This window comes from Balaenoptera physalus (genome assembly GCF_965194825.1).
Source record: "Balaenoptera physalus genome assembly, chromosome: 10".
Classification (NCBI taxonomy): domain Eukaryota; kingdom Metazoa; phylum Chordata; class Mammalia; order Artiodactyla; family Balaenopteridae; genus Balaenoptera; species Balaenoptera physalus.
This window is the reverse complement of record NC_138889.1, coordinates 109,029,148-109,052,768: the sequence shown is the minus strand read 5'-3', so window position 1 is coordinate 109,052,768 and position 23,621 is coordinate 109,029,148. Positions and strand designations below refer to the sequence as shown.

At 58.3% G+C, this 23,621-nt stretch overlaps 2 protein-coding genes across 13 annotated transcripts in view; one reads left to right on the top strand and one right to left on the bottom strand.

Annotated features, from left to right (window-relative positions):
- Window positions 1–7,048, top strand: part of CHKA (choline kinase alpha) — a 66,800-nt gene extending 59,752 nt beyond the window's left edge. For 6 of the 10 annotated variants that reach the window (XM_082409750.1, XM_082409749.1, XM_082409751.1 and 3 more), the window contains one exon: window positions 5,816–6,048. Coding sequence is in view for 8 of the 10 variants with exons in the window: in XM_082409751.1 (XP_082265877.1) it covers window positions 5,816–5,875 (60 nt within the window). In the remaining 2 variants the exon portion in view is untranslated. Of the gene's footprint in view, window positions 1–5,815 lie in introns of all 10 variants that reach the window. The other 4 variants (XM_082409745.1, XM_082409744.1, XM_082409742.1 and 1 more) reach the window with 2 other exon arrangements.
- A 2,274-nt stretch (window positions 7,049–9,322) lies between these two features.
- On the bottom strand, window positions 9,323–20,997 carry TCIRG1 (T cell immune regulator 1, ATPase H+ transporting V0 subunit a3). Of its 3 annotated transcripts, none has more exons than XM_082409741.1 (21): window positions 20,924–20,988; window positions 19,815–19,920; window positions 18,537–18,657; window positions 18,072–18,150; window positions 16,998–17,218; window positions 16,824–16,909; window positions 16,453–16,576; window positions 16,286–16,368; window positions 16,016–16,109; window positions 15,694–15,906; window positions 14,862–15,006; window positions 12,184–12,323; window positions 11,914–12,071; window positions 11,748–11,838; window positions 11,086–11,204; window positions 10,794–11,007; window positions 10,294–10,416; window positions 10,097–10,201; window positions 9,904–10,021; window positions 9,543–9,720; window positions 9,323–9,460 (listed from the first exon to the last, which is right to left on the bottom strand). In XM_082409741.1, the coding sequence occupies exons 3-21, from the start codon at window positions 18,651–18,653 to the stop codon at window positions 9,382–9,384; spliced, it is 2,487 nt and encodes an 828-aa protein (XP_082265867.1). In that variant the 5' UTR covers window positions 18,654–18,657; window positions 19,815–19,920; window positions 20,924–20,988; the 3' UTR covers window positions 9,323–9,381. The 3 variants fall into 3 exon arrangements, with proteins under 3 accessions (XP_082265867.1, XP_082265865.1, XP_082265866.1); XM_082409739.1 differs by having other exon boundaries at window positions 19,856–19,919; window positions 20,922–20,961; XM_082409740.1 differs by lacking the exon at window positions 19,815–19,920 and having other exon boundaries at window positions 18,537–18,658; window positions 20,924–20,997.
- Between the last annotated feature and the right edge of the window lie 2,624 nt (window positions 20,998–23,621).

Sequence of the window (23,621 nt, the reverse complement as noted above, 5' to 3'; positions counted from 1 at the left end):
GGGGGTGGTTTTTCTCTTCTGCTCCCAGGAAAGAAATGCTTCCATGTACGTGAATGCTCGGCAGTAAATGCCTGTTCCTTCCAGGGGGTTACCTGTTCCTCTCCGAGTACCTGAACCAGGTGACCAGCACCAGGACAGCGGGCTCCCCCCGGGGAAGCTGAGGGAGAAAGGAAGGCTGCATAATTGAAGCCGCTTTTGCTGATGCTGTGTCTGCCTGTGGAAGTTGCCCTCACTCCCAGGGCCAGCAGGTCCCGCCTCCCCTGCTTCAGAGAAGTGCTCTGTGGTCCTGTGGTTCTGATGGGGGATGTTAGAAATCCAGACCCTCGAGGTCCAGCCCCGACCTCAGTCCCCTGTGACACAAGGGACACTGAGTGAAGGGGGGGTACCTACCGTACCTTCTTTTATTTGCCTGTTATCACCCCATCCTCTGGCCTACAGCACCCAACTTAAGAGTTGGAAGCTGGTGCTGATTGAGTTAGACCCCCTTTTGTGCAGCAAGTTTGTACCAAACCAGGCTGTCTTTTTATTCTAACCTAAGCGCTGTCCTTGGCATCTTACTTTGCTCCATAGTGAGTGGTGGGGGGCGTCCTGGGGCAGGGGTGCACACAGGTGTAGCGAGCACCTTGCTTTGGGACAGGTGGTGGGAAAGGACTGGTGCATTCTGTCCTCCTCGGTCCTCAGTGAGGATGGTTTCTGCTTCTAGGCAGAAGGTTTGGTAATGCACAGATGCTCTTAGGCAAAAGAAGGGGAAATTTGGATTTTTAAAGCAGATTTGGAGTCATGGTTAGATGTTACTGTAAGACAAAGTGGACTTCAGAGAAGGAGAACCACTGAAGGTAGAGAAGGGCGTTGCATCCTAGTGAAGGCAATCACTTCATCTGCAGGACATAGAGAGACCCTCAGTGTGTGTGCCCCTGAATTCTTCAAAAGACACAGAGCAGGGACTTCCTTGGCGGTCCAGTGGTTAAGACGGCACGCTTCCACTGCAGCGGGCACGGGTTCCATCCCTGGTCAGAGAACTAAGATCCCACATGCCGCACAGCACAGCCAAAACAAAACAGACCGAAACAAAAGACATAGAGCAAAAAGTGACAAAGCTGAAAGGAAAGAGGGGCATATTCACCAAGTAGATTACACACCTCTAGGTAGCGGGTGGACCCAGGAAACCCTGCCACAGGTAGGGTGGACACCTGAACGTCACCCCAGGCGGCTCGACCTGACGAACACGTGTGGAGCCCAAACAGCTGCAGGACAGACATCCTTTTCAGAGAATGTGGAGTCTTCGTCAGGATAGGCCACAGGCTGGGCTGTGAAACAGGCCTCAAATTTACTGCAGAGTAAGTTCTCTGACCACGGTGCAATTTAATTGGAAATCATTAACCAGCAACCACAAAAATATCTGGAGAATTCTCAGTTATTTGGAAATTAAACTGTATACTTCTAAATAAACCCTGGATCAAATGAGAAATTACAAGGACAATTAGAAAATATTTGGAATTATAATAAAAACACAACATACCAGAATTTGTGGGATGCAGCTAAAGCAGCATTTGGAAACTTATGGCTTTGCAGCTTAAATGTCTTGGATACGAAGAAAGTTCTCAAGCCAGTGATATAAGCTGCTACCTTGAGAAGCTAGAAAGAGGAAAACCAATTAAGCCCAAAGTAGATAGAAGTAGAATGAAGGTAAGAGCAGAAATCATTGAAATGTAAAATGGACAAAAAATAGAGAAAATTAATGATACCACAAAAGTATTTATAAACCTCTGGCTGTACTAAGCAAGAAAGAAAAGAGAAGACAAACATTACCAAAACAAAGAGAGGCCATCACTACAGACTCTATAGATGTTCAAATAGAAGACGATGATGAACAACTCTGTCTGCAGATTTGACAACCTGCCTGAAATGTGCCAATTTCTTGGACGATACAGATGACCAAAACTGACGTAAGAAATGGCCATATAGTTATTAAATAAGTTGAACTCATAATCAGGAACCTATAGAGTTGGGACTTCCCTGGTGGCGCAGTGGTTAAGAATCCGCCTGCCAATGCAGGGGACACGGGTTCGAGCCCTGGTCCGGGAAGATCCCACATGCCGCAGAGCAACTAAGCCCGTGCGCCGCAACAACTTAGCCTGCACTCAAGAGCTCTCGAGCCACAACTACTGAAGCCCGCTCACCTAGAGCCCGTGCTCCGCAACAAGAGAAGCCACTGCGATGAGAAGCCACCGTGATGAGAAGTGCACCGCAATGAAGAGTAGCCCCCACTCGCCGCAACTAGAGAAAGCCCACGCACAGCAGCGAAGACCCAATGCAGCCAGAATTAATTAATTTAAAAAAAAACATAAATGCTACTAGCCTCCTTAGCCACGCATTCAAGGCTACATACACCCTCTTAAAAAAAAAAAAAAAAAAAAGAAGAAACCTATAGAGTAAACTTCAGGTCCTGGTGAATATCATCAAATATTTAAGGAAGAAATAATAACAGCCCTACAGACTTGTAGCAAATAAAGGGGGAGGGATCACTTCTCAACTCATTCAGTGAGGCTAGCATGACCCTGACACCAAAACTAGACAAGGACGTTTCAAGAAAACTGCAGATCAACGCTTTTCATGAACATTACCCAAAAACCATTATCAAAATACTGGCAAAAAGTAAATCCAACATATGTAAAAGGATAATATTTTATGACCAAGGGGCATTTATCCCTGGAATGCAAGGTTAACGTCAACATTTGAAAAACCTATTAGTGTAATTCACCGTATTTACAGAATAAAGGAGAAAAATCATACAATCATCTTAGTGAATGCAGGAAAAGCATTTGATAGAATTCAACACCTGTTCATGATAGAAAGTCTCAGCAAACTGGTAATAGAGGAGAACTTCCTGAACCAGGTAAAGGGCATATATACAGCTCTTATACAGCTGCCGTGGTAATCGATGGTAAAGGACCGAATGCTCCTCCCACCTCTGCCCCAAATATAGAGCAGCAAGGCAAGGGTGTTCGTGTTCACTTCTCCTCACAGGCTGCTGGGGTGCCTAGCCAGCATAGGAAGGCAAGAAAAAAAAATAAAATGCAAAAGTACCAGAAAGGAAGAAGAAAAACTGCCTTTATTTTTATAGGTGACATGATCATGCACATGAGAAAATACAGAGGAATCAATAGAAAAGCTATTTAAACTACTGAGTGAGTTTATCAGGGTCATAGGATACAAGCTCAATATGCAAAACCCGGCTGCATTTCTATGTGCAAGAAACAACTGTAAATGAAAAAATTTTAATTGTGTTCACGATGGCATAAAAAACTTGAAATACTTAGGGATAAAATTTTTCAAATATGTGTATGATCTGTACACTGACAACTGTAAAACATTGCTAAAAGAACCTGAATAAAGAGACACCACATCTGTGGATTTAGAAGACCTAATCTTAAGACGTCCATTCTCCCCCAAACTATCTGTCGTCTCCGTGACCCCAGCAAAATCCCCACAGGCTTTTGGTAGAAATTGACAAGCTGATCCTAAAACTTATGTGAAAATGCAAAGGCCCTGGAATAACTAAAACACTAAAACTAACTAGAACCACGTTGGAAGACTTAGGCTACCTAATTTCAAGACTTAGTAAGCACAATAATTAAGACCATGTGGTGTTGGTAGTAAGATAGACATAAATCAGATGGAACAGACTAGAGTTCCCAGAAATAGACTCCTACACATGTAGGTAACTGGTATTCCACAGAAAGGCCAAGGTAATGATGCATTGCGGAAAGGATTAGATTTTCCAAAAATGATGCGGGAACAACTGAATAAGCCATATGGAAAAAAATAATGAACTTTGAACTTGCGCTCTACACAAAAATTGACTTGAAACAGATAATAGACCTGAATGTAAAAGCTAAAACGGGAGAGAAGCTTCGTAACTGTGGCAAAGATTTCTTAGGTCACATAAAGCACTAACCCTCAAAGAAAAAAATACAGTAAATTGGACTTAATCAAAATTTAAAACTTTTGTTCTTTAAAAGACACCATTAAGAAAATGAAAAGCCCAGGCACAGACTGGGAGAAAATAAGGCAAATTTATATCTGACAAAGGACTTGTATTTAGAATATATGAAGAACTCATAACTCAGCAAGAAACCAAACAACCTACTTTATAAGTGGACAAAAGATTTGAACACTACACGGAAGATAAATGACCAGTAAGCATCTTTTCATCTGCTTGATATAAAGTCATAAAAGAAATTCAAGTTAAAGCCCCAGTGAGATGCCTTGCACACCCATGACAATGGCTAGAACTTTAACTCACAATACCAAATGTTGGCAAGACTGTGGAGCACCTGACCTCATATACATTGCTGGTGGGAATGTAAAAGGGTGAAACCAGTGTGGAAAACAGTTGGACAGCCTCTTATAAAGTCAAACATACCTTACCGGGACCTCCCTGGTGGCACAGTGGTTAAGAATCTGCCTGCCAACGCAGGGGACACGGGTTCGATCCCTGGTGCAGGAAGATCCCACGTGCCGTGGAGCAACTAAGCCTGTGCACCACAACTATTGAGCCCACGTGCCACAGCTACTGAAGCCCGCACACCTAGAGCCCGTGCTCCACAACAAGAGAAGCCACTGCAATGAGAAGCCTGCGTACCGCAATGAAGAGTAGCCCCCACTCGCTGCAACTAGAGAAAGCCCGTGCGCAGCAGCGAAGACCCAAAGCAGCCCCCAAAATAAATAAATAAATTTAAATCGACTATACTTCAATAAAATGAAAAGTTAAAACAAAACAAAACAAAAAACGTACACTTACCATACAACCCAGCAGTCCCTCTCTTTGGTATTGATCCAAGAGAAATGAAAGCCTATTTCCACGCCAAGACTTGTATTCAAGTGCTCACAGCAGCTTTATTTTCAGTAACCCCAAACTGGAAACAACCTACATGCCCATCAGCAGATGAACGGGTGAACACACTGTGTTGGAGCCATATCACGGAAAACTGCTCAGCCACGAACACTGCCGCCCACGGCAGCGTGGATGTGTCTTAGACACAAGCCAGACACCAGAGGGGACGTAGCGGATGCTTACATTCACGTGGAAGCTTTCTGTCGCGATCTGGTGGGCTTGACTGCAGAGACCCAGGAGAACTTTGAGGGTGATTGTGGTGTTGGTGTTGAGCTAGGTGTGTGCATTAGCGAACACCGCACATTTTAAATGAGTTAATTTTTGTGGTATATAAATTATACCTCCACGTTAATTGTTTTTGAACTGATGTTGTAATCCTGGCAGTTAGCACTGCAGACTTTTCGATTTGGAGTGGTCCTTAAGAGACTGTGTTCCGCACACCGGTGGGCAGACAGGGAGGGGAAGGGACCCAGGGGCCCGGTGGCTGGCCAGGTTTTCTCACTTCCCTCCTGGTGTCCTTTTAGTAATCGTGCTGCAGCAAACAGGTGGCACCTACCGTCTGTCTACACTTGCTAACGCCCCGGGGACCTTGGGCTTTGACAGAGAAGCCTCTGTTGTGTCCGTCAGTCCGCGTCTGTAGCGTTCAAGGTGAATGAGTCGGTGAACTGTGCTGCACCAGATAACATAGACAGAAGTCCCATCTCCCGTCTGGGATGGCAGGGCCGGGCCGGCACAACTGATCGAGCGGGGGACGTTGAGGGTAAAGGGAAGGCGGTGACCGGGGCTGCTGCCAGCGGGAGAGGACCGTCCTGAGAGCAACGTGGCTCCTGGATGGCCTGCAGCGCACGGAGCTGCTCTGCTCTGTGCCGGGGGGCGGGTGGGACCCTTGGTGAGGCCCCTCTTCCTTCTGTCTCCTAGGAGTATGCCCAAGCCAGGTTCGATGCCTATTTCGACCAGAAGAGGAAGCTTGGGGTGTGACTGGGGAGGCCCGCCTGCGCTGCATCCCTGGACTGCGCGGGGGCGGCCACGCCCGAGGGTCCCTCTGTGCTCCAACTACTGTACCTGCAGCAAGAAGGCTCGGACGTCTCGCTGCCGAACACAGATGTGTATGATACGAAAGACTGTATTAAAGTTGAGGAACATTTATTTCATATCTTGTTTACAATTTCACTAGGACTCTGACATGAGATCAGGAAGCAGAATTATAGTACACTAGTGCAATAGTGCAACATCTCAGACCCCCTTAATCTAGAGAAGGCATTTTCTACTTCAGTCAGGTGGGGCAAACAGCACGAGTAAGCAGTGTCACTGCAGGTGCCTTTTTGGTTAGTGTTGATCTTTAAAGGATGTTAATGACCGCGCTGGTGAACAGCGCTGACCGGGCTTTGTGTAGGTGATGGGTGTGTAGGGCGGCGAGTGGGCTGCGACACTGCCGATGCCCGCGGCCTGACCGGGTCCCGGGAGACGCACACCGCCCCCGAGGTGCGGGGTGCACAGAGGCGGGGATGACTGGCTGCCCGCTGACTGCTGCCCGTCATCCGTGTTCTCCTCTGCAGGTGAATCCCAGATGAATCTCACCCTAACTGGATGCAGCCCCGCCATGCCCTCTAACTGAAAGTGCTTTATTAACCCCGGCTCGGGGGCCGGCAGTGGGCCGTGGCCACAGAGGGCCAGCAGGCGGCACGGGGACATGTGAACACACATGCCCCCCGCCCCCGCCCAATCCGCGTTCCTGGCAGGGAGCGGACTGCTTTGTCCCGCACTCTGCAGCCTTTTCCCCTCCACCTCTGCTCAGCCTGGAGCTGGGCTCCTGTGACAGGGCCGCTGCCCGCCCCCAGGCATGGTCGTGCCCCAGGGAAGCCTCCTGCCGCCCCTGTGCTGGGGCCTCGGTGTGCTGGGTGCGGGAGGGAAACCTTGCCCTCACTGCTCCCCGGTGTACCTCGTGTGGTCGTTCTGGTGGGAAACCGCAGCCTGTGTGTGGAGTATGGGGGCGGGGATAGAGTATAGCTGTGAAATCCGTATGTATTAAAAGTCCTTTGGGATAAATCTTTTTTTTTTCACTCTGAACTTTTATTTGAATTGTTTTTTGTGCATACATTCCTGCTACCACAAAGACTGTACTATACAAACAATAAAAAAGGTAAAAGCCCATCCTCTGCTGTCACCCTCGGATGCATCCCTAGTCTCGGGGAGGTCTACGGTGCGTCCACCCGGCTCCGGAGGCAAAGCCCTTGGGCAGGAGGGAGGGGGGAGCACTGGGCTGTCCAGGAGGGAGACTTTCCACTGCCCGGCCTTCTGGACACCGAAAGTTTTAGCCAGGTGAGTGTGTTATGATATCCAAGCAATAAAACTGAGTCCTAGGGACTTTCCTGTGGTGCAGTGGTTAAGAATCCGCCTGCCGATGCAGGGCACACGGGTTCGAGCCCTGGTCCGGGAAGATCCCACATGCCGCGGAGCAACTAAGCCCATGCGCCACAACTACTGAGCCTGTGCTCTAGAGCCCGCGAGCCACAACTGCTGAAGCCCTTGCGCCTAGAGCCTGGGCTCCGCAACAAGAGAAGCCACTGCAATGAGAAGCCCGCGCACCGCAACAAAGAGTAGCCCCCGCTCACCGCAACTAGAGAAAGCCCGCGCGCAGTAACGGAGACCCAGTGCAGCCAAAAATAAATTAATAATTAAAAAAAAAAAAAACAACTGAGCCCTAGATGCTGCTGCCCTGTGTGTGAGATCGTAGAACACAGCTCCCAGCTCCTGCCTGTGCCCACGGGGCCCGACCGGCCTTGCCAGCCCCCTGCCCCCAGCCTCTCTCGTCCCTAAGACACCAGGCGCTCTCGCGCTTTCCTCTGCCAGGCGGCTTTGGGGTCAGGCTCGCTCACGTCCCCTCGCTGGCTGTCACTTTCTTTCTCTGTATGTGGAATTCCTGGGATGCCCATCTGTTCGCTCAGCTCAGCCATCCTCCTGGATTAGACTGAACGCTAGCTGGAGCAGGCCTGTCCCCAGTGCAGGTGACCTCCACGCCCCAGGGGCGCCCCCTCCAGGGCCTCTGTGCACGCTGGTTCCGCAGCATCCAGCCCTCCAGCCAGGCTGCCAGCTGCCCACGTGTCAAAGCCAGGGCAGGGCCAGCTAGCGTCTCCCTGGGGTCACGCCTCCCACCCACCCCCGAGATGTGCCACGTTCTTGGCGCTGAGCACCGGCCTCACCCTGCGAGTCTCTGCACGGCTCTGCTCCCCAGGAAGGTAGAGCTTGGAGTCCTGGGCTTGGGCCAGATCCTGAGACGCACACCGCTTCCTCCGTTCCTAACCAGACGCTGCTCTCAACGTTTCTTGCAGCCAAGTCTCTGCCAGGTGTGTCATACCGCAGCCAGACAGCCCCTCATACCCCAGCCCAGCATCTGGGGGCCCTGAGCGGGGCGGCCCTGGGCTCTGGAGGGACAGGCTCCCCCCGGCAGCTGGCCAGACGAGAGCCACGGTGATGGGGCCAGGCCTCCCGGCTCGCCGCGCCCAGGGCGTCTCTGCCTTCAAGGCAGCCTTTGTTCCTGGGGCCTCCAGCCGGAAGAACCACTTGGCAGCTCCTCAGCAGGAGAGAACGAGGCCTCTGAGAAGCACTGGCTCTGCCACCCAGCTGGTGGTGGGACCCAGACCAGAGAGCCCCGAGGATGCCACCTCCTTCCCACCAGCGGAAGGATGGCCTGGGAGCAGGACATCCCACCGGGGAGGGATGGGGGAAGACTGTGGCCTCTGGGGCGGCAGGGCCTGGAGTCCGGCTCTGCCCTTATCTGACCTTCGGAGCCCTGGGCAAGTCTCAGGGCGCCCTGGACGAGCTTCTGCCCTTGTCTGCAGGAAGGTGGCCTTGGGTGTGACACCACTGTCCCACGTGGAGTGCCGCGTTCGGCTCAGGTGTCCCAGGCTGCTCTCTGCTGCAGGGCATCTTGAGTGCCGGGGGCCGGCGCCAGCACAGAGACGTGAGAATATTGGCCGATTCGTGTCAGGCACCACCCTCCATACCCAGGGTAGCCCAGACATCATTGTACAGCCAGTTTGCATATCCCCAAGGATGGGGAGCTCACTCCTCCTGGCCCAGCCTGGCAGGACAATCTTTCTGAGCTAGAATGTACTGGAAACAGTGCTCCCTGGTCCTAGTTCTGCCCCCCTTTACCCCAAGAGTCTGGGATTGTTGCAGATGTGCTCGTGGGTCCTCTCCTGACATCCTGAGGCCCCAGATCGTAGGCCAGTGGCTCCCACCTCCCCCCACCCCACACCAACTTCATCTGCAGAGACAGACATAAGGGAGATGGGCACAGAGGCTGGCATGGTGTCCATCCAACCAAAAGGCTCCCAGGGACAGGACCAGCCCATGCCAGAGCCCAGGCTCCTCCACACCCAGCCTCCCCAGCCCCTGCCTCCCAGACAAGACCAAGACACGGGCCCTGGGCCTTCCCCTTTATTTCTTCCGTGCTCAGCAAGCCAAGGGCAGGGCTGTGGCCCCTATTCATCCTCCACGGCGAAGGTGAAGGGGCTCAGCTTGTAGCCAGTACCCGAGTAGAACTTGTTCTGGAACTCCACCCTGGGGTGAGAAGGGAGAGCCGGTGAGGGGACGCCCCCCCGGCGCCCCCCGTGCTGCCCACACCAGCCGGGCGGCCACTCACCAGTGCAGCCGCAGCGCGTGCAGGAAGGCCGAGAGCCCCTCCATCACCAGCAGGATGGCCACGGTCATCACGGCGAAGGCGGCGAAGATGGGGACCAGCACCACAGCCGCCACACCCATCTCGCCGCCCAGGCTCAGGCCGGCTCGCATCACCATGGCCCACAGGACCTGTGACAGCTCTGCAGGTGAAGGAGGGAACCGTGGGGACCACCACGCCACCTCGGCGTCCCGAAGCCCACCCTCCCCGCGGGCCAGCGGGGGACCTCCTCCAACGTTCCCCCCTTTACAGACAGGGATACTAAGAAGTGACCAGAGGAGGCCACCCATCCAGCAGCTGGGTGCGGGAAGGACCCGGGACTCACGGGCGTGGGCCAGGCTCAGGGCCCAGAGGCGCAGGTAGGAGGCCGTGTTGGAGATGCAGCCCAGGCAGAACTCGATGGTGTGGATGGCTTGGTGCATGAACACCTCGGACAGGACAAACTGGGGGAACAGGCGGCAGTGAGGGACGAGCGGGGCCAGCAGCCACCCCCCGACTCGGGAAGGCACCATACCCACCTCGGCCTCCTCCTGGTCCCCTGGGCACCCTGCCTTCTCCTCATCAGAGCCCTGGCTGGCCAGGGACGCGTCAGGCGGGTCCAGGAGCCCGGCCGTGTCCTCGTCCTAGGGGTGGAGCAGCGGCATCACAGACCCCCAGCCCCAGACGGGGCTCACGTCCCGGACAGGACCCCACCCCCAGGCTCCCCTGCCTCTACCGGCTGTTGCCTCCTCCGAGAGTGGCAGCGGCGGTGCTCCCGGTGCAGGAACAAGGGCGTGCCGAGCAGCAGGATGGGCACCATGGCCAGGGCCAGGACCACCAGCGTGGGCTGCACCACCTCCTGCGGAGGAGGGGGCGATGGTCAGGGCGCCCCTGCGAGCCACCGGCCAGCTCGGGCCACGCGAGTCCCCGGGGGCCCAGGGAGCCCGCAGCCCACTCCAGCCCAGGGCCCCTCGCTAGGCATGGACGTCACCCCGTGTGGAATTCTTCTGGGCATAGAAGCCACCAGCCCTGCTGGGAGCTCCCAGGGAGGCCCCTCGACCTGCCTGTCTCACGGCCTCAGGCCTGCATCCCACCTCTGGGACGAGAATCCTGCAGCTGAGAGGCCCAGCAACCAGGGGGCCCCGGGGCAGGGTGTGAGAATCCTGCAGCTGAGAGGCCCAGCAACCAGGGGGCCCCCGGGGCCGGGTGTGAGCCGCCCCCTCCGCCCCAGCCTACCTGCCCCGAGAAAAGCAGCCGGTTGGTGGGGCTGCTGGAGAAGAGGAACATGTTGATGAAGTGGATGAGGATGCTGGGGGCCGAGGCAGCGCTGGCGGCCGTGACGCGCAGCCACTTGTAGGCGACCAGGAAGACGAGGTAGCCGAACAGCCCCAGCAGGAAGACCAGCTCGGGGAGGGTCTCCAGCAGCAGCCGGTGCCACTGGCCGAAGTGCCTGGGACAGGAGGGGAGCCGGGTCACCAGGTCGCCCTGGCCCTGCCCGGCCCCCCACCCCAAGGCCCCCGGTCCTCACATGTGGTTGAAGACTCCCAGGACCACCCCGAAGGTCATGTGGGTGACCCCCAGGATGACGGACATCTTCATCTTGAAGGAGTTGAGGAAGCTCAGGTGGTTGACAGCCAGGCTCCAGACCTGGGGTGGCGGGAGGGATGGGTGTCGTGAAGGCGCCTCTCCACCCGAGTCACTCCCATCGGCCCGTTTGCCCCTCCAGGGCCTCCGCACAACCCGTCACCCGCCCGACGAGGGGCAGCAGAGGGGAACAGTTAAGAGCAAAGACTGGGCCGGGCAGCCTGGGCCCCAACCCCAGTTCTTCCTAGCTGGGTGACCTTGGGCGTGTAACCTCAGCTTCCTCACCTGTAAAATGGGGACGGTACTGACGTGCTCCCATGGAGCTGTCACGAGGACTAGACATAAAATCAATTCGACAAGGGCTCAGAACGGTGCCTGCCTGGCACAGAGGGGACTACAGAGCGCTGCCCTTATTAGGACTCGCTTCTCTGCTTTTCCAGTGGCTGCAGTGCAGGCCCCCCTGCCAGGCAGGCCCTGGTCTAGGGGCGGGGCTCCTGCCTCCTGCACCCGGAACTGGGCCTGGTGCTCGGGAGGGGCTGGGCGAGCGGGGAGCCCCGGACCCGCCCTCCCGCCCGCCACCGCCTCCGACAGGCGGCCGGGACTCACCGGGTCGATGCCGAAGGGGTACGGTCCCAGGAAGACGCCGGTGACGTTGGGGTCCAGGGAGAGCAGCGGCTGCTGGGCCAGGAAGGCGTCGCTGTGACAAGAGCAGGCGGGCTGGTCAGGGGCCCGGGGGCCTCGGGGCTGCGGGGCGGGCGCGGCTGGGCCTCACCTCCAGCCCGACTGGTTGGCCATGGCCGCCACGCTCCAGCCCGAGGGGAAGACGGCTGTGGCGCAGCTGAAGCACTCGTTGTAGATGAAGCCGGTGTAGACGGAGAACAGGCCCATGAGCAGGAGCAGGTAGCGGCCCCCGAAGAAGGTCCTCCAGATCTGGGGGTGCAGGCGTGGTGAGAGCTGGCCTGGGCCCCCTGCTGTGCCCAGACCCCCCCCCAACCCCCACCCCCCCCTCCCCCCAGACCACCCACCCCCTGTCGCCCCTCACCTCGTTCTGCGCCGTCTTCACGGCTGGCCGGTTCTCGGCCAACACCATGGCCAGGGCAAAGAGAAACATGAGCAGCCCGTGTCCCACGTCACCGAACATGACGGCGAAGAGGAAGGGGAAGGTGATGATGGTGTAGGGTGCTGCGGGCAGAGGGGCCATGCGGTCAGCCAGGACCCCCATCCCTGTACCGGATGCCACAGAGGCCCCCCAAGCCAGGCTCCAGGGCCCCAGGAGACGTGAAGGTGGTGTACCCAGGCAGGGATGCCACACCGCCTGCCTGCATTCAAGATCCAGGCACTTACTAGCTGTGCAACCCTGGGCTAGTGTCTTAACCTCTCTGAACCTCCACTGCCCCATCTGCAAAATGGAGATAACAATACCACCACTTTATAGGGCTGTTATAAATGAGTTTATCCCTGGACAGTACCTGGGAGACCATAAATGCTCAATATAACGTTAGCAGTTCTAGCTATTATTATTTACGAGAAGAGCTTAAAGCAGAAGCACAGAGAGCCCAGTGGTAGTCCTGGCTGGCACATGGCAAGTTCCAGAAGGCCGAGTTGGTCACTTAACCTCTGGGGCCTCAGCTTCCCTTTAGTAAAATGGGGAAATTTTCTCATAGGTGTTAGGATTCTAATGCACATCCCAGTTATGGGTTGAATTGTGTCCCCCACCCCAACAAAAGATATGTTGGAGTCCTAACCCCCAGTACCTTAGACAGTGACCTTATTTGGAGATACAACCTTTACAGATGTAACCCAGTGAAAATGAGGTCATTAGGGTGGGTCCTAATCAAATATAACGGGTGTCCCTATAAAAAGGGGGAAATTTAGACCTTAGACACATACACCGTGAGAATGCCATACGAACACGAAGACAGCTGTCTGCAAGCCAAGGAGAGAGGCCTGAACACATTCTCCCTCACAGCTCTCAGAAGGAACCAGCCCTGCCGACACCTTGCTCTCAGACTTCCAGCCTCCAGAACTGAGAGACAATAAATACCTATCGTTTAAGCCGCCCCATCTGTGATGCTTTGTTACAGCAGCCCTAGCAAACGAATACCTCCGCAAAGCTATTGCTTTGAGAGCTGGTGGCATATTACCAACCGTGGATATCTGGTGATCAGGCCTGCTCTAACCGGACTGGCATCTGCTGATGCAGAGGGCCTACGGGCCGGTGAAATGGGCTGGGGGTCCCACGTCAAGCTCCCAGATGCTGGTCCTGCAGGGTCAGCAGGCCCCAGAGCACCACGTGACCCTGGTCTCAGTCCACACGGCCCTGGATTCCGTCCTCATGTGCTGCCTGTACCGCCCCGGGGACCCCAAACCCTGCCTCTTGCCCACTGGATGAGGCAGGACCCCTCCCTGGCCTCCCGTAAGGGACCTCATCACGGTTCACCCTCACACCCATTCTTTGGGCTCACACAGAGATGCACTGCAGCCCCTACCCAGTGACAAGGGGGACGCTGGGCCACTGGCCACACCGCAGCCAGCCTGCTACACGGAGGGTGGTGTCTGGAGGGAGAGGAACCGGGAGGATGACAGGCCAGGTCCCACAGGCCTCAGGAAGGAGGAGGAGGCCAGGAAGGGAGGAAAGCCAGTGCCTGCTGCCCTCGGGATGGGCACTGGCAAACAGGAGGGGGCTGCCACCACCCAGCTCCAGCCTGTTGGAGGTGGGCCATGTCGCCAAATCTCTCACTTTTCGCCAGTCTTGAGAAAATGCAGACTTCTGCAAAAACTCCCACTTTAAACCCTGGCACCCGCAGCAGACACTGAGGCTCTGCCCAGGCGGCCGCAGCTCCCTTGGCAGCTCTGTGCAACCCTCTGCCCAGTGGGCCACTTACAGAGCCTCGCCAGGCCAGTGAGCACCCAGGTGGACGTGCCTGGAGCTGACAGCCTCACTGCCCACCCGCGAGGGCCGGCAGACGACTGAGGGCTGGGTTTGAAAGCCCTGCTCATCAGCCTTGAGGTGGACACACCATAGTGTCCTTCACGCTCTAGAGCTCCCTGCAGGCTCAGGCTGAGGCCGGACTTCACCTGAGACTGGCCCTACTCAGCTCTCCCCTTCCTGCCTGCTTCCCCATCCCCTGAGGTCCCTTACTGGTTTCTCCCAGGAACACCTCTCTTAATAGGCCACTTGCATCAGAGACCCCATCTCAGGGTCTGCTTCTGGGAGAACCTGACCTGGGGCTGCACCCAATTCAAACCTTTCAATGTGGCCAGACAACGTGGCCAAGCAAAACACATCCGCAGACTGATGCTGGCCTCGTGGACCGCTGGTTTGCAACCTTTGGCGATCATTAATCTTCCCAACACTGCTCAGGTCTGTACCATTATCCCCATTTTATAGATGAGGAAACTGAGGCTCAGAGAAGCTAAGAAACTCATCAAAGTAAGTGAGTAGGACCTCCAACCTGGGCCATTCCTACCGCAAAGCTGCTATTCTTTGCACAACTCTGCTGGTTCCCCTGTTAGCTTAACAGCAGGGCAGTGGGGGTGTTTGCGGGGGATAAACACGAAGCGCCTCCACTGGACCCCCAAGAGCATGACCGGGAGTGCGCCTCTCATCTCAGGAGGGCGGGACGGGCCCAGTGTGGGGACGCAGCCCTCCCAGGCCTCCACCCACGGCGGCAGCTGAGCCTCCCGAAGGCCGGGGCTGTGGGATGTGGCGGCTCTCACCGGGGTTGACCTCCTGGTAGCGGCCCACACCGTAGGCGTCCACGATGCCCTGGAAGCTGGCCGTGAAGCGGTTGGTACGGATGAGTGTGGGGGGCATGTCCCGGCAGGGGATGCGGTGAACCACGGCGCTCACACCCGCCTCGCTCTGGGGCACCCGGCAGGCAGGTAGGCAGGCAGACAGACAGACAAGACTGATGGCAGGGGCCTTCAGGGACCCTCGGACCCTCCAGCCACGGCCAGCTAGAGATGGAGAGCACTGTGGGGACTCGCTGGGTGGGACCCAGGGGACCCAGGGCAGCCCCTCCGCTCCCTGTGAAATAGCACAACCAGCCCCACCTGCCCCAGTTCAGGGGGATTCAGGGAGGGCCAGAGATTGACCCAGAAGTCACTTGGGAAACAGAAGCGTGCTTCTTCCCATCCAGGTGGCCCGGGAGAGGGAGCCCCACTGCCATAGGTGAGCACCTACCACGGTGACCCCTGGAAGCAGGGTCAGCAAACCCATTTCACAGATGAACCCAAGGCTCCCTCCAGTTGGCCCAAGGTCACAGGGCCAGTGCCTGCAGAGCCTGGATTTGAACCCGGTTTCTAACTTAACACCCAGTGCAGCTTCTAGGGTGTGACGGCCCATCCCAGGGCCTCTGGGAAGTCGGGGCAGGGAGAGGGCTTGCTGGGCCAGGGCCATCACGGTGGACTCCCTGGAGGAGGATGAGCCCTGGCAAAGGCACGGCGCTGATGGCACCGGGAATGGGAGATGTGTTGTGAGGAGGAAACCAGCCCCTGCCTGGCAGCAGGGGAGGGCGGGAGACCCCCACCCCCCCGCCACCATGCTCACCGAGCTGCCCTGCAGCGCCTGCTGCAGGGTGGGCAGGTCGCGCGTGGCACACCAGGCCTCGGCGATGAGGCACTTGTGTGTGGTGCTCACGCTGCACTGGTTGAGGGCCAGGTACACGGCCTTCATCTTGCGGATCTGCACCTGCCAGGGCGGCAACAGTCTCTGCACCCGGCCCAGCACCTGGCTCAGGAAGCGCTCCGTCTCACCCAGGACCTGTGGCCAGAGCAGGCGGTCAGGAGGAGTGGCGGGGGGGAGGGGGAGGGGTGTCCGGAGGGGAGGGGCAGGGGGAAGGCAGGGGTCCAGCCAGGCCACGGGCACCCACCTCCTGCAGCTCTTGGCTCTGCTGCTGCAGCTGCTGCAGCACTGCGCGGCGGGCCTCCTCCTGCTCCACAAATGGGAAGACATGGCAGTGGAAGCTGGCAGGGAGGAGGGGGGAGGTGAGGTGGGCACAGGGTCCAGGTCTTGCAGAGGCTGAGTCTAAAGGGAGCCCACAGGGCAGCATGGCAGACAGAGCGGGCTCGGTGGAGGTGACACGCAGGGGCCTGGGCACGAGGGCAGCGGGTGGCCAGCCCCCCACCCGATGGGGGCTCACCAGTCAGTGATCTTGCGGATCTTCTGCCCGATCTGCTCGCCCCAGTAGGAGATGAGGAAGGTCATCCAGGTCGCAGGCTCACCCTGCCGGAGCGGGGCCCGGATCACCCTGCAGTCCCCGCTCCACCCAGGATGCACCCCAGCCTGTGTTGCTCCCGGCCAGCTCACCGTCACGGGGTCCTCCAGCGGCTCCATCTCCCTGAAGCTGGCGATGAGGAAGCCGCGGCAGGCCCTCCAGAGCAGGCGCTCCAGGGCGGCGGCCTTGTGGGGTTCCACGGCACCTGCCACGAAGCTGCGGGGACGGGTGGGGCTGGGCAGGGGCTGCTCCGACCTCCCCCCGCCTCACCCGAGCCAGGCACACTGCCCCCGTCCCCACAGAGGAGGCAGGAGCCCACGAGGCAGGGCCAGAAGAGACGCCCAGGGGCAAAGGCAAGTCCAGGCCTGAGGGTGGCTGCAGAAGGGCCCCAGACAAGAAGTCCGAGCTGGCCTGCCTCACCCCTGCCCCAACCGGAAAGAGAGCGAAGCTGCCCCTCACTTACTTGACCCTCAGGTCCTGGTGCGGCCCCCCGGGGGACTGGAGCAGGGGGCTTCTTTCCAGGGGCCCATCTGTGTGGCTGGCTGCCAACTAGGAGCCGAGAGGCGCCATGAGTCCCCGCCCAGGTGGGGCCTGGGGCCCCCGCCCCTCCCCGCGCCCTGCCCAGGCCGGAGCTGACCGGGGGGCCGTGGCCCTGGCCCAGTACAGCCGAGTGGAGCTGCAGCTGGTGGAGCTGGGCCCGCAGGGCCTGCTGGTTGCCCCGCACGTCCCGGAGCTCCTGTGCTAGGCGATCCGTCTCCTCCTGGATGCGCAGAAGGTCGCGGGGCAGGGGCGCCGGCAGCCCCGCCTCGGGCAGGGGCAGCATCAGCCCAGCCCGCCGCACCTCCTCCTGCAGGAAGGCTGGGTGCAGAGGGACGGGCGTCAGGGGATCCCGCTCAGGGGCCACCACCAGCCAATGGCCACTATTAGCCAAGGGATGGCTAACACCTAGGGAATTCCAACTGCCTCCCCAGACTCCGCTGGCCACCAGCTAACTGATTCACTGCGTCTGAGACCCCGGAAAAACCTCAGGCTAAACCTCCATCCCTGCAGGTCTGCTCCGCCTCCCCCCGCCCTGGGGCTCTTCTGGGCTGCTCTCCGTCCCCAGCCCCTGGCCTGGGTCCCACAGCGGTCCCCCAGCAGGTGGCCCTAGCACTGCAGGGGATGAGAGCTTGCATGGAGGCCCACAGGGTACCTGCCTGACGACTTAAAACCTATCAGTCAAGCTAACCATTAAACAGACATGCTCTATCCTCCCACCTTGCAGGATCCTCCTAAGAGGGGTTTCCAGAATAGAACCCAGGGCAGGGGTCCCTCTTGCCCAGGTCCAAGAAGGAGCTGCTCCGTGGGGGCACCCGACCCAGGATCCTGGCCTCTGCCCACCCCAGTCCATCTGCAGCAGAGAAAGTTCTGTCCATGCTCCTCTCCTGCTTAGGAACCTATGGGTGGATCCTGGAGTCCAGAGGATGAAGTCCCGAGCCCTCATTCGGTATTCAAGGCCTCTTCCAAGCCAGGCCTGGCCTGGACCCTCTGCTCAGCTCACCCAAGAACACCCCAAAGATCCCAGCTGCCCTATCCCGGCTCTGCAGGGCCTGGCCCGGACCTCCCTTCTCTGCCATCCGCCTGCGCAACTCGGACTCTTCCTTTCAGACCAAGCTTGACTGGCGCCTCCTCCAGGAAGTGTGCCTGGGGTGTGGGCCCAGGGCCAACTCACCGAAGGTCTTCTCCAGCTCTTCGCAGCGACGAACATCTACCACGAAACGTCTCTGGAAGGCACTCACCGAGGCATTGAGCTGTGGTTGCCAAACGGAGGGGTCAGTTTTCCAGGCAGAGGGCCAAGGAGGTCCCCCCACCAGGGCCCAGGCCTGGCTCTCCTCAGGCCATAGCTGCCTCCCCTAGAAAAGTGCTGAGTACACTATGACCCTCCAGATGCCCAGCTGAAGACACACCAGACCCCATGTGGCCTGGGAAGGGTGAGGCAGGGCCCAGGAGGCCTGGCTGAACCCAGGCTGGGGCAGGGTGGTCTCAGCCACGAGTAAAGCCGGTCTGAGAGCAAAGTATCCATGGCAGAGGTTGCCGGGATTCAAGCAGGGCCGGGGGTCAGTCTGGTGAAGATGGTCCACCATATGGGACACCCAAGGACGAGGCCTCCTCCCACGCCTACCCCGGCCCCACTCACGTCTCTGAACTCCACAAGGCCCAGCTCCCCAAGCTGGCTCACGCAGGCGTAGGCAGCAGCTGTGGGCAGGAAGAGCTGGACCAGCACCACCTCCTCACTCCGGAACATGGAGCCCATGGTCCTGCGGGGCCGGCAGGGGTGGGAGCTCAGGCGGTTCCCCACCAGGTGTGAATTCTGGGTTCACATGATCCTGCAAGGTACTGCTACCACCCCTATCTGACAGATGGGGAGACTGAGGCCCAGGATGGCTCAGCGGGGTGCTGAGGTCACACAGGAAGTAAACGGCACAGCTGACCTCACAGCCGGACCCACAGTCCAACGTCAAGCTCCTTCCCAGCTGGCTCTGCCCCGTCTGAGACCCCTGCCCCCCACCCCTAGTGGCTCCTGGGGACACTGGCTCTTCTCACACCTGGTCCCTGCTCCTGCTGTGCCCTCTCCGTGACCTGCCCTCACCAGAGATCCTACACATCCTCGGGGCCCCAGGCCAAGGGCCACCTCCAGCGCCGGTCACCTGACTGCCCTCGCCTTTCCACCCTGGGGAGCATCCTTGACAAGGAACAGCAGGGCTGAGGTCCTCCCCATCCCCACAGGCAGCCAGGGCCCTCCTCCCTCCCTGCGGGTCTGTGGGCACTGAGGGGTGGGGGCCTCCGCTGGGACTCAGGAAGGGTAGAGAGGACAGGCAGGGGGCGCTGAGGAAGCAGGACCTTCCCCTGAGGCCCCGCTGCCTGGCAGCAGCCTAGCGGGTAGGGGCCGAGGGAGGAGCCCTCCAGGTGTCGAAACCAGCAAAAGTGAAACTGTGGAAACTGAAATGGGCAGGAAGGGCCTGGCCAGGCCTTTGCTCAAACGGCGGCAGGGCAGGGGGAGGGCCAGGGTGGCCTCCCTGGGCCCTGGAGACGCCCAGCCCACAAGCCAGGACTCCATGGCCACTGCCCTTGGGGCCCAGGGCCGGCCCCTTCCCCTCTGTGGGACTCAGTTTCCTTAGCTCTCAAATTGAGCGGGGGAGGGGAGGGGAGGGGACAGGAACAGGCCAGGGCCCCGCTGAGAGGGTGAACATCTGACACCCGGCCTGCTGTCTGGGCTGGGCTGGGGCCTGCCTAGTTGGTCACTTCCTCTCCTGGGTCTGGTTTACTTAAATGTAAATAGGAAAAGCAGCCCCTTCCCCAGCCCCCGGAGGAGAGAAGAGAGAATGCGGAGAGACAGCTGGGGGCTGTGGAACCGCCAGGCCCTGAACAGGGAAGGGTGGGCAAGAGGGCCAGGGACCAAGGCTCTGAGCCCTACCAAGCTGTGATTAGCTGTGTGTTCTTTGGGGAGTCTCTCACCCTCTCTGGGCCTCCACTTCCTCTTTGGGTGAATGGGACTTGGCCACCCTGGCAGAGACAGGACCTAGGTGGGGAGATAAAAATAACCATGGCCCCCATGTAACTCCCTTACCCACAATACCTCATTTAAATCTAACAGCAATCTTTGGGGGAGGAGGCACTGTAGACCTGTTTTATAGACAGGACCGAGCCAGGCAGGAGCCAGGCCCTGGGGCTGCAGGTTTGGAAGTCCCAGCCCACAATATGCACTCAGGGGAGGGCTGTCCTCTGACCCAGGTACCCCGAATGGCTGGGCTGGCCAAATGGCGGTTGTAGGGAGCTAGGTCTGGGGATCCAGGCGGGGCAGCAGCCCTGGGGCCTGGGCACGTCCCTTGGATGGGACAAGCCGTGGTGAGCACAGGGGTGCAGAGACCTGGGCAGATCCCTCCCCTGGCATTTCAGGCCTCCACTGTCTCATTCCCTCCCCCTCATCCTCCCTGGCCCCTTCCTGAGGCAGGGGCCACCCCAGCGACATTTACAGAACAAATGAAGGTGCCTCCGTCCTTCAGGGTCCAGACTCTAGTCACTCTGTGCCCCTCTCCTCCTGCTCCCTTGGGAGGCTGGAGGCTTAAGGCCAACTCCTCCAGAAAACCACCAGATCTCTCCTCTGAGCCCCTGGCCCGCTACGATGAGCTGGGCTGGAGGCGAGGGTCTGTGCTCTCTTCCAGCTCCGCCTCTTTCTAGTTGGGTGGGCCTCAGTTTCCTCCTCTGTAGAATGGGTCCCTCCCTCCCTGCCAGGAAGATGCAGCAGAGAACGCTCTGAGCACCACCTGGCCCAGCACAGCTGAGCTCAATACTAGTTGTTTGTTACAGGCTGCTAACACCCCCATTCTCCTCCTTTCTCCTCTTAGTCGCCTCTGTGGCCCCCAGCAACGGCTGACACCCGCGGGCCGGCGGCCGGCGGACTGAGCTGCCTCTACTGACCCAGCTAGTTGGGGGCGCCATGATCCCCCCCTTCCCGGGGCAGTGGGAAGCGAGGGTGGCAGGCAGAGCTGGGGGCTCTGCAGCCCCCGGCTGGGGCACTCACCCCCGGGTCGGCCGCACGCGGCGCTGCTCGGCTCTGCTCTGCGATCCCGGCCGCAGCGCCCACGCAACTCACTTTCCGCGGCGGGCGGGGCCGGGCGGGGCGGAGCCAGGGAAGCTCCGCCCCTGGCCCGCCCCGAACCCTCACCCGGCGTCCTGGGAGCTGGAGCGCGGGTGCGAGGCAGGCCCTGGGCTGGGATGGCCTGGCAGCCTCGCTTGCTCGCTCAAGGCTGGGAGACCATTCGGAGCTGTGGGCCGCCTAATCCGGGCGAGGAGGCCCGAGACGGGAGCAGACACTGACCAGCGCCAACCGCGCACATCTCCGTGGCCGGGATGTGGGGAGATGCCCAGCCTAGGCCCAGCTCCGGGGCTACAGGGTGGGATCTCCACCATCTAGAGGGCTCACTGGGCCTATGGCTGATAAGACCCCAATATGCTCAGGCCTGGGGCCCAAGACCTACGTGTCCCCACCTCTGGGACCCCCTCCCCCTTGCGTGAGGCCACAGTTACACAGGTCCTTAGAGCTTCCTGCTTCTGACCACCACCTTGGACTCCAGGTCCAGTGGTCTGGGCCTTTGGGTGGGTGGCTGCCCTTCTCTGGGCCTCTTTCCTCAATGGCAGCAGGACACCGAGGGCCAGGGCATGCGGCCCGCACCCAGCAGGCACTGGGCAATGCTCTGCCCTGGCTGTCACTCCTCCTGTGGCTGGATGTGTCCCCATGACCTTGCTCCTACTGAGCTCCATGCAGTTTGTCCTATCGCAGCACCCCCAACCTGGGGCTCACGACTGTCCAGCTGCCTGCACTTTGGACAGGTCAAGCCTGCACCCGCTGGGGCCCCTCAGCTCTGGTGATTCTTGAACCCCGACAGGGCAAGGGCCTGTGAGAGGTGGGGGGAGGGTGGGCAAACGGAGCCCCAGAGCTGGGGGCTGGTAACTGAGTCACAGCCAAGGCTAGTGTCTTCAGAAAAATGGGAGACACTTTCTGGGGCACGGTAGGGCTATTCTCAAGGAGTAACCTTGACACAATCAAACTGAGTACCAGTGGGGACCTCGGGTCAATACTTCCTGTTCAGGGCAAACTGGAACTCTATCATGTTACAAAATGGCGTTAGAGCTGCACTCTGACCCAGCAGTAAGGGAGAGAATCAAGTCAGGAGCTGGATGGACTCATCCATTTTATTATTATTATTATTATTATTTTTTTGGCCGTGCCGCATGGCATGTGCCATCTTAGTTCCCCAACCAGGGATCGAACCCCACAGCCCCTGCACTGGACGTGTGGAGTCTTAACCACTGGACCGCCAGGGAAGTCCCTAGACTCATCCACTTTAAATGAAAGTATTCTATTTGCCTGAATACAGATATAGGCTTCATGTCAAGCATCTAGTGCTGGTTATGTGTGGGAAAAGCGAAATTAGAGGCAATTTAGGATTTTAAAGCCTGCCTCTTACAACCGGCCTTGTTTTTGGAGAGCTCCTGCCCCCAGCAGCCAGCAGGACTAGTGGACACTCCCCGGGCTCAAGTCTTCCTTTCTGGTCCTGCACCTCTCACCTCTGTGCCATTTTGTGGGTTCAAATAGCCCCAAAACCTTGGCCAGTGGTGGGGCCCACACAAGTCCTGGGCCACTTCTGCATCAGGAGATGGCCCAGCCTGGCCTGGTAAGTAGGTCCAGGTGTCAGCAAGGGATCTGACAAAAGGGGCTCCCTGGTAATGAGCTGGGTAATCTGGGTTTCTTTGCTGCAGGCCTTCTCAGAGTCTTGAATGTGCTATCATGCAGTGCCTGTCCCAGAGGGGAGAGGCACTTGGGGCATTTCCCACACTTACTGGTCCATAGAACACCCTTCCAAGAAGCATCTTGGGAGATCAGTGTCTTGTAAAAAGCACTTTTGGAAATAATGGAGAAAGGGAACTCTGAGATCTCTCAGGCCTGAATTAGTTTTTTCATCAGATGTGTGCTGTGTGATCCTGAACAAGACTCTTCACCCCTCTGAGCCAGTTTCCTCACTGCTGAGAACGAATTGAAATCCTCTCACACCTCTTAGCACCAAGTTAGAGGAGGTTGTTTTTGGCTATTGTGCTGCCACTGGGCTTGCGTGTGGCCCCAGAAGGAACCACATCACTTGGCTGAGACTGCAAAGCAGGAAGTCCTGAGCAGCAGAAGCCAAGCCAGCAGCCTAGTCTGCGGAACCTGGGGAGAAAAGGGGATGTGGCTGGAGGAGAGGCAGAGCCAGCTCACAGGCAGCAGGGCCTGTGTCACCCCCTCGTGACTGTCACCCCCCCCCCACCCCGAGCAGGCTTTCCCTGCCTCCCAACAAGGATGCCCTGGCCTTTCCAAGTTCCTGCTCTTGATGTATTTCTGCCTGCGGCCTTGGGAGAGGCTCTAGGTCCTTAGGGTCTCAGCTGTGGGTGGCCCTCAGGAGAGGACAGGCCCCAGCCCCACCCCTTGGGCACACAGGATCATGGGAACAGTGGACCTGGGCCGACCTCCAGCCTGCGGAGCCTTGGGGAATATGCCCAGGAAGATGTGTGGGCCACATGCTGCTGTGGGCCGGGGCCCAGCCACGGGGAGGGCCTGGCAGGTCCCACAGAGTTGCGCAGGAGGGTGACTCTGTCCGAGGACCTGGTCCAATGCAGGAAGCCACAGGCCGTGGTCAGGCCGCGGACGGTCTCGGTCTGGATGGGAGACTGCTGACAGAGGCGGTGG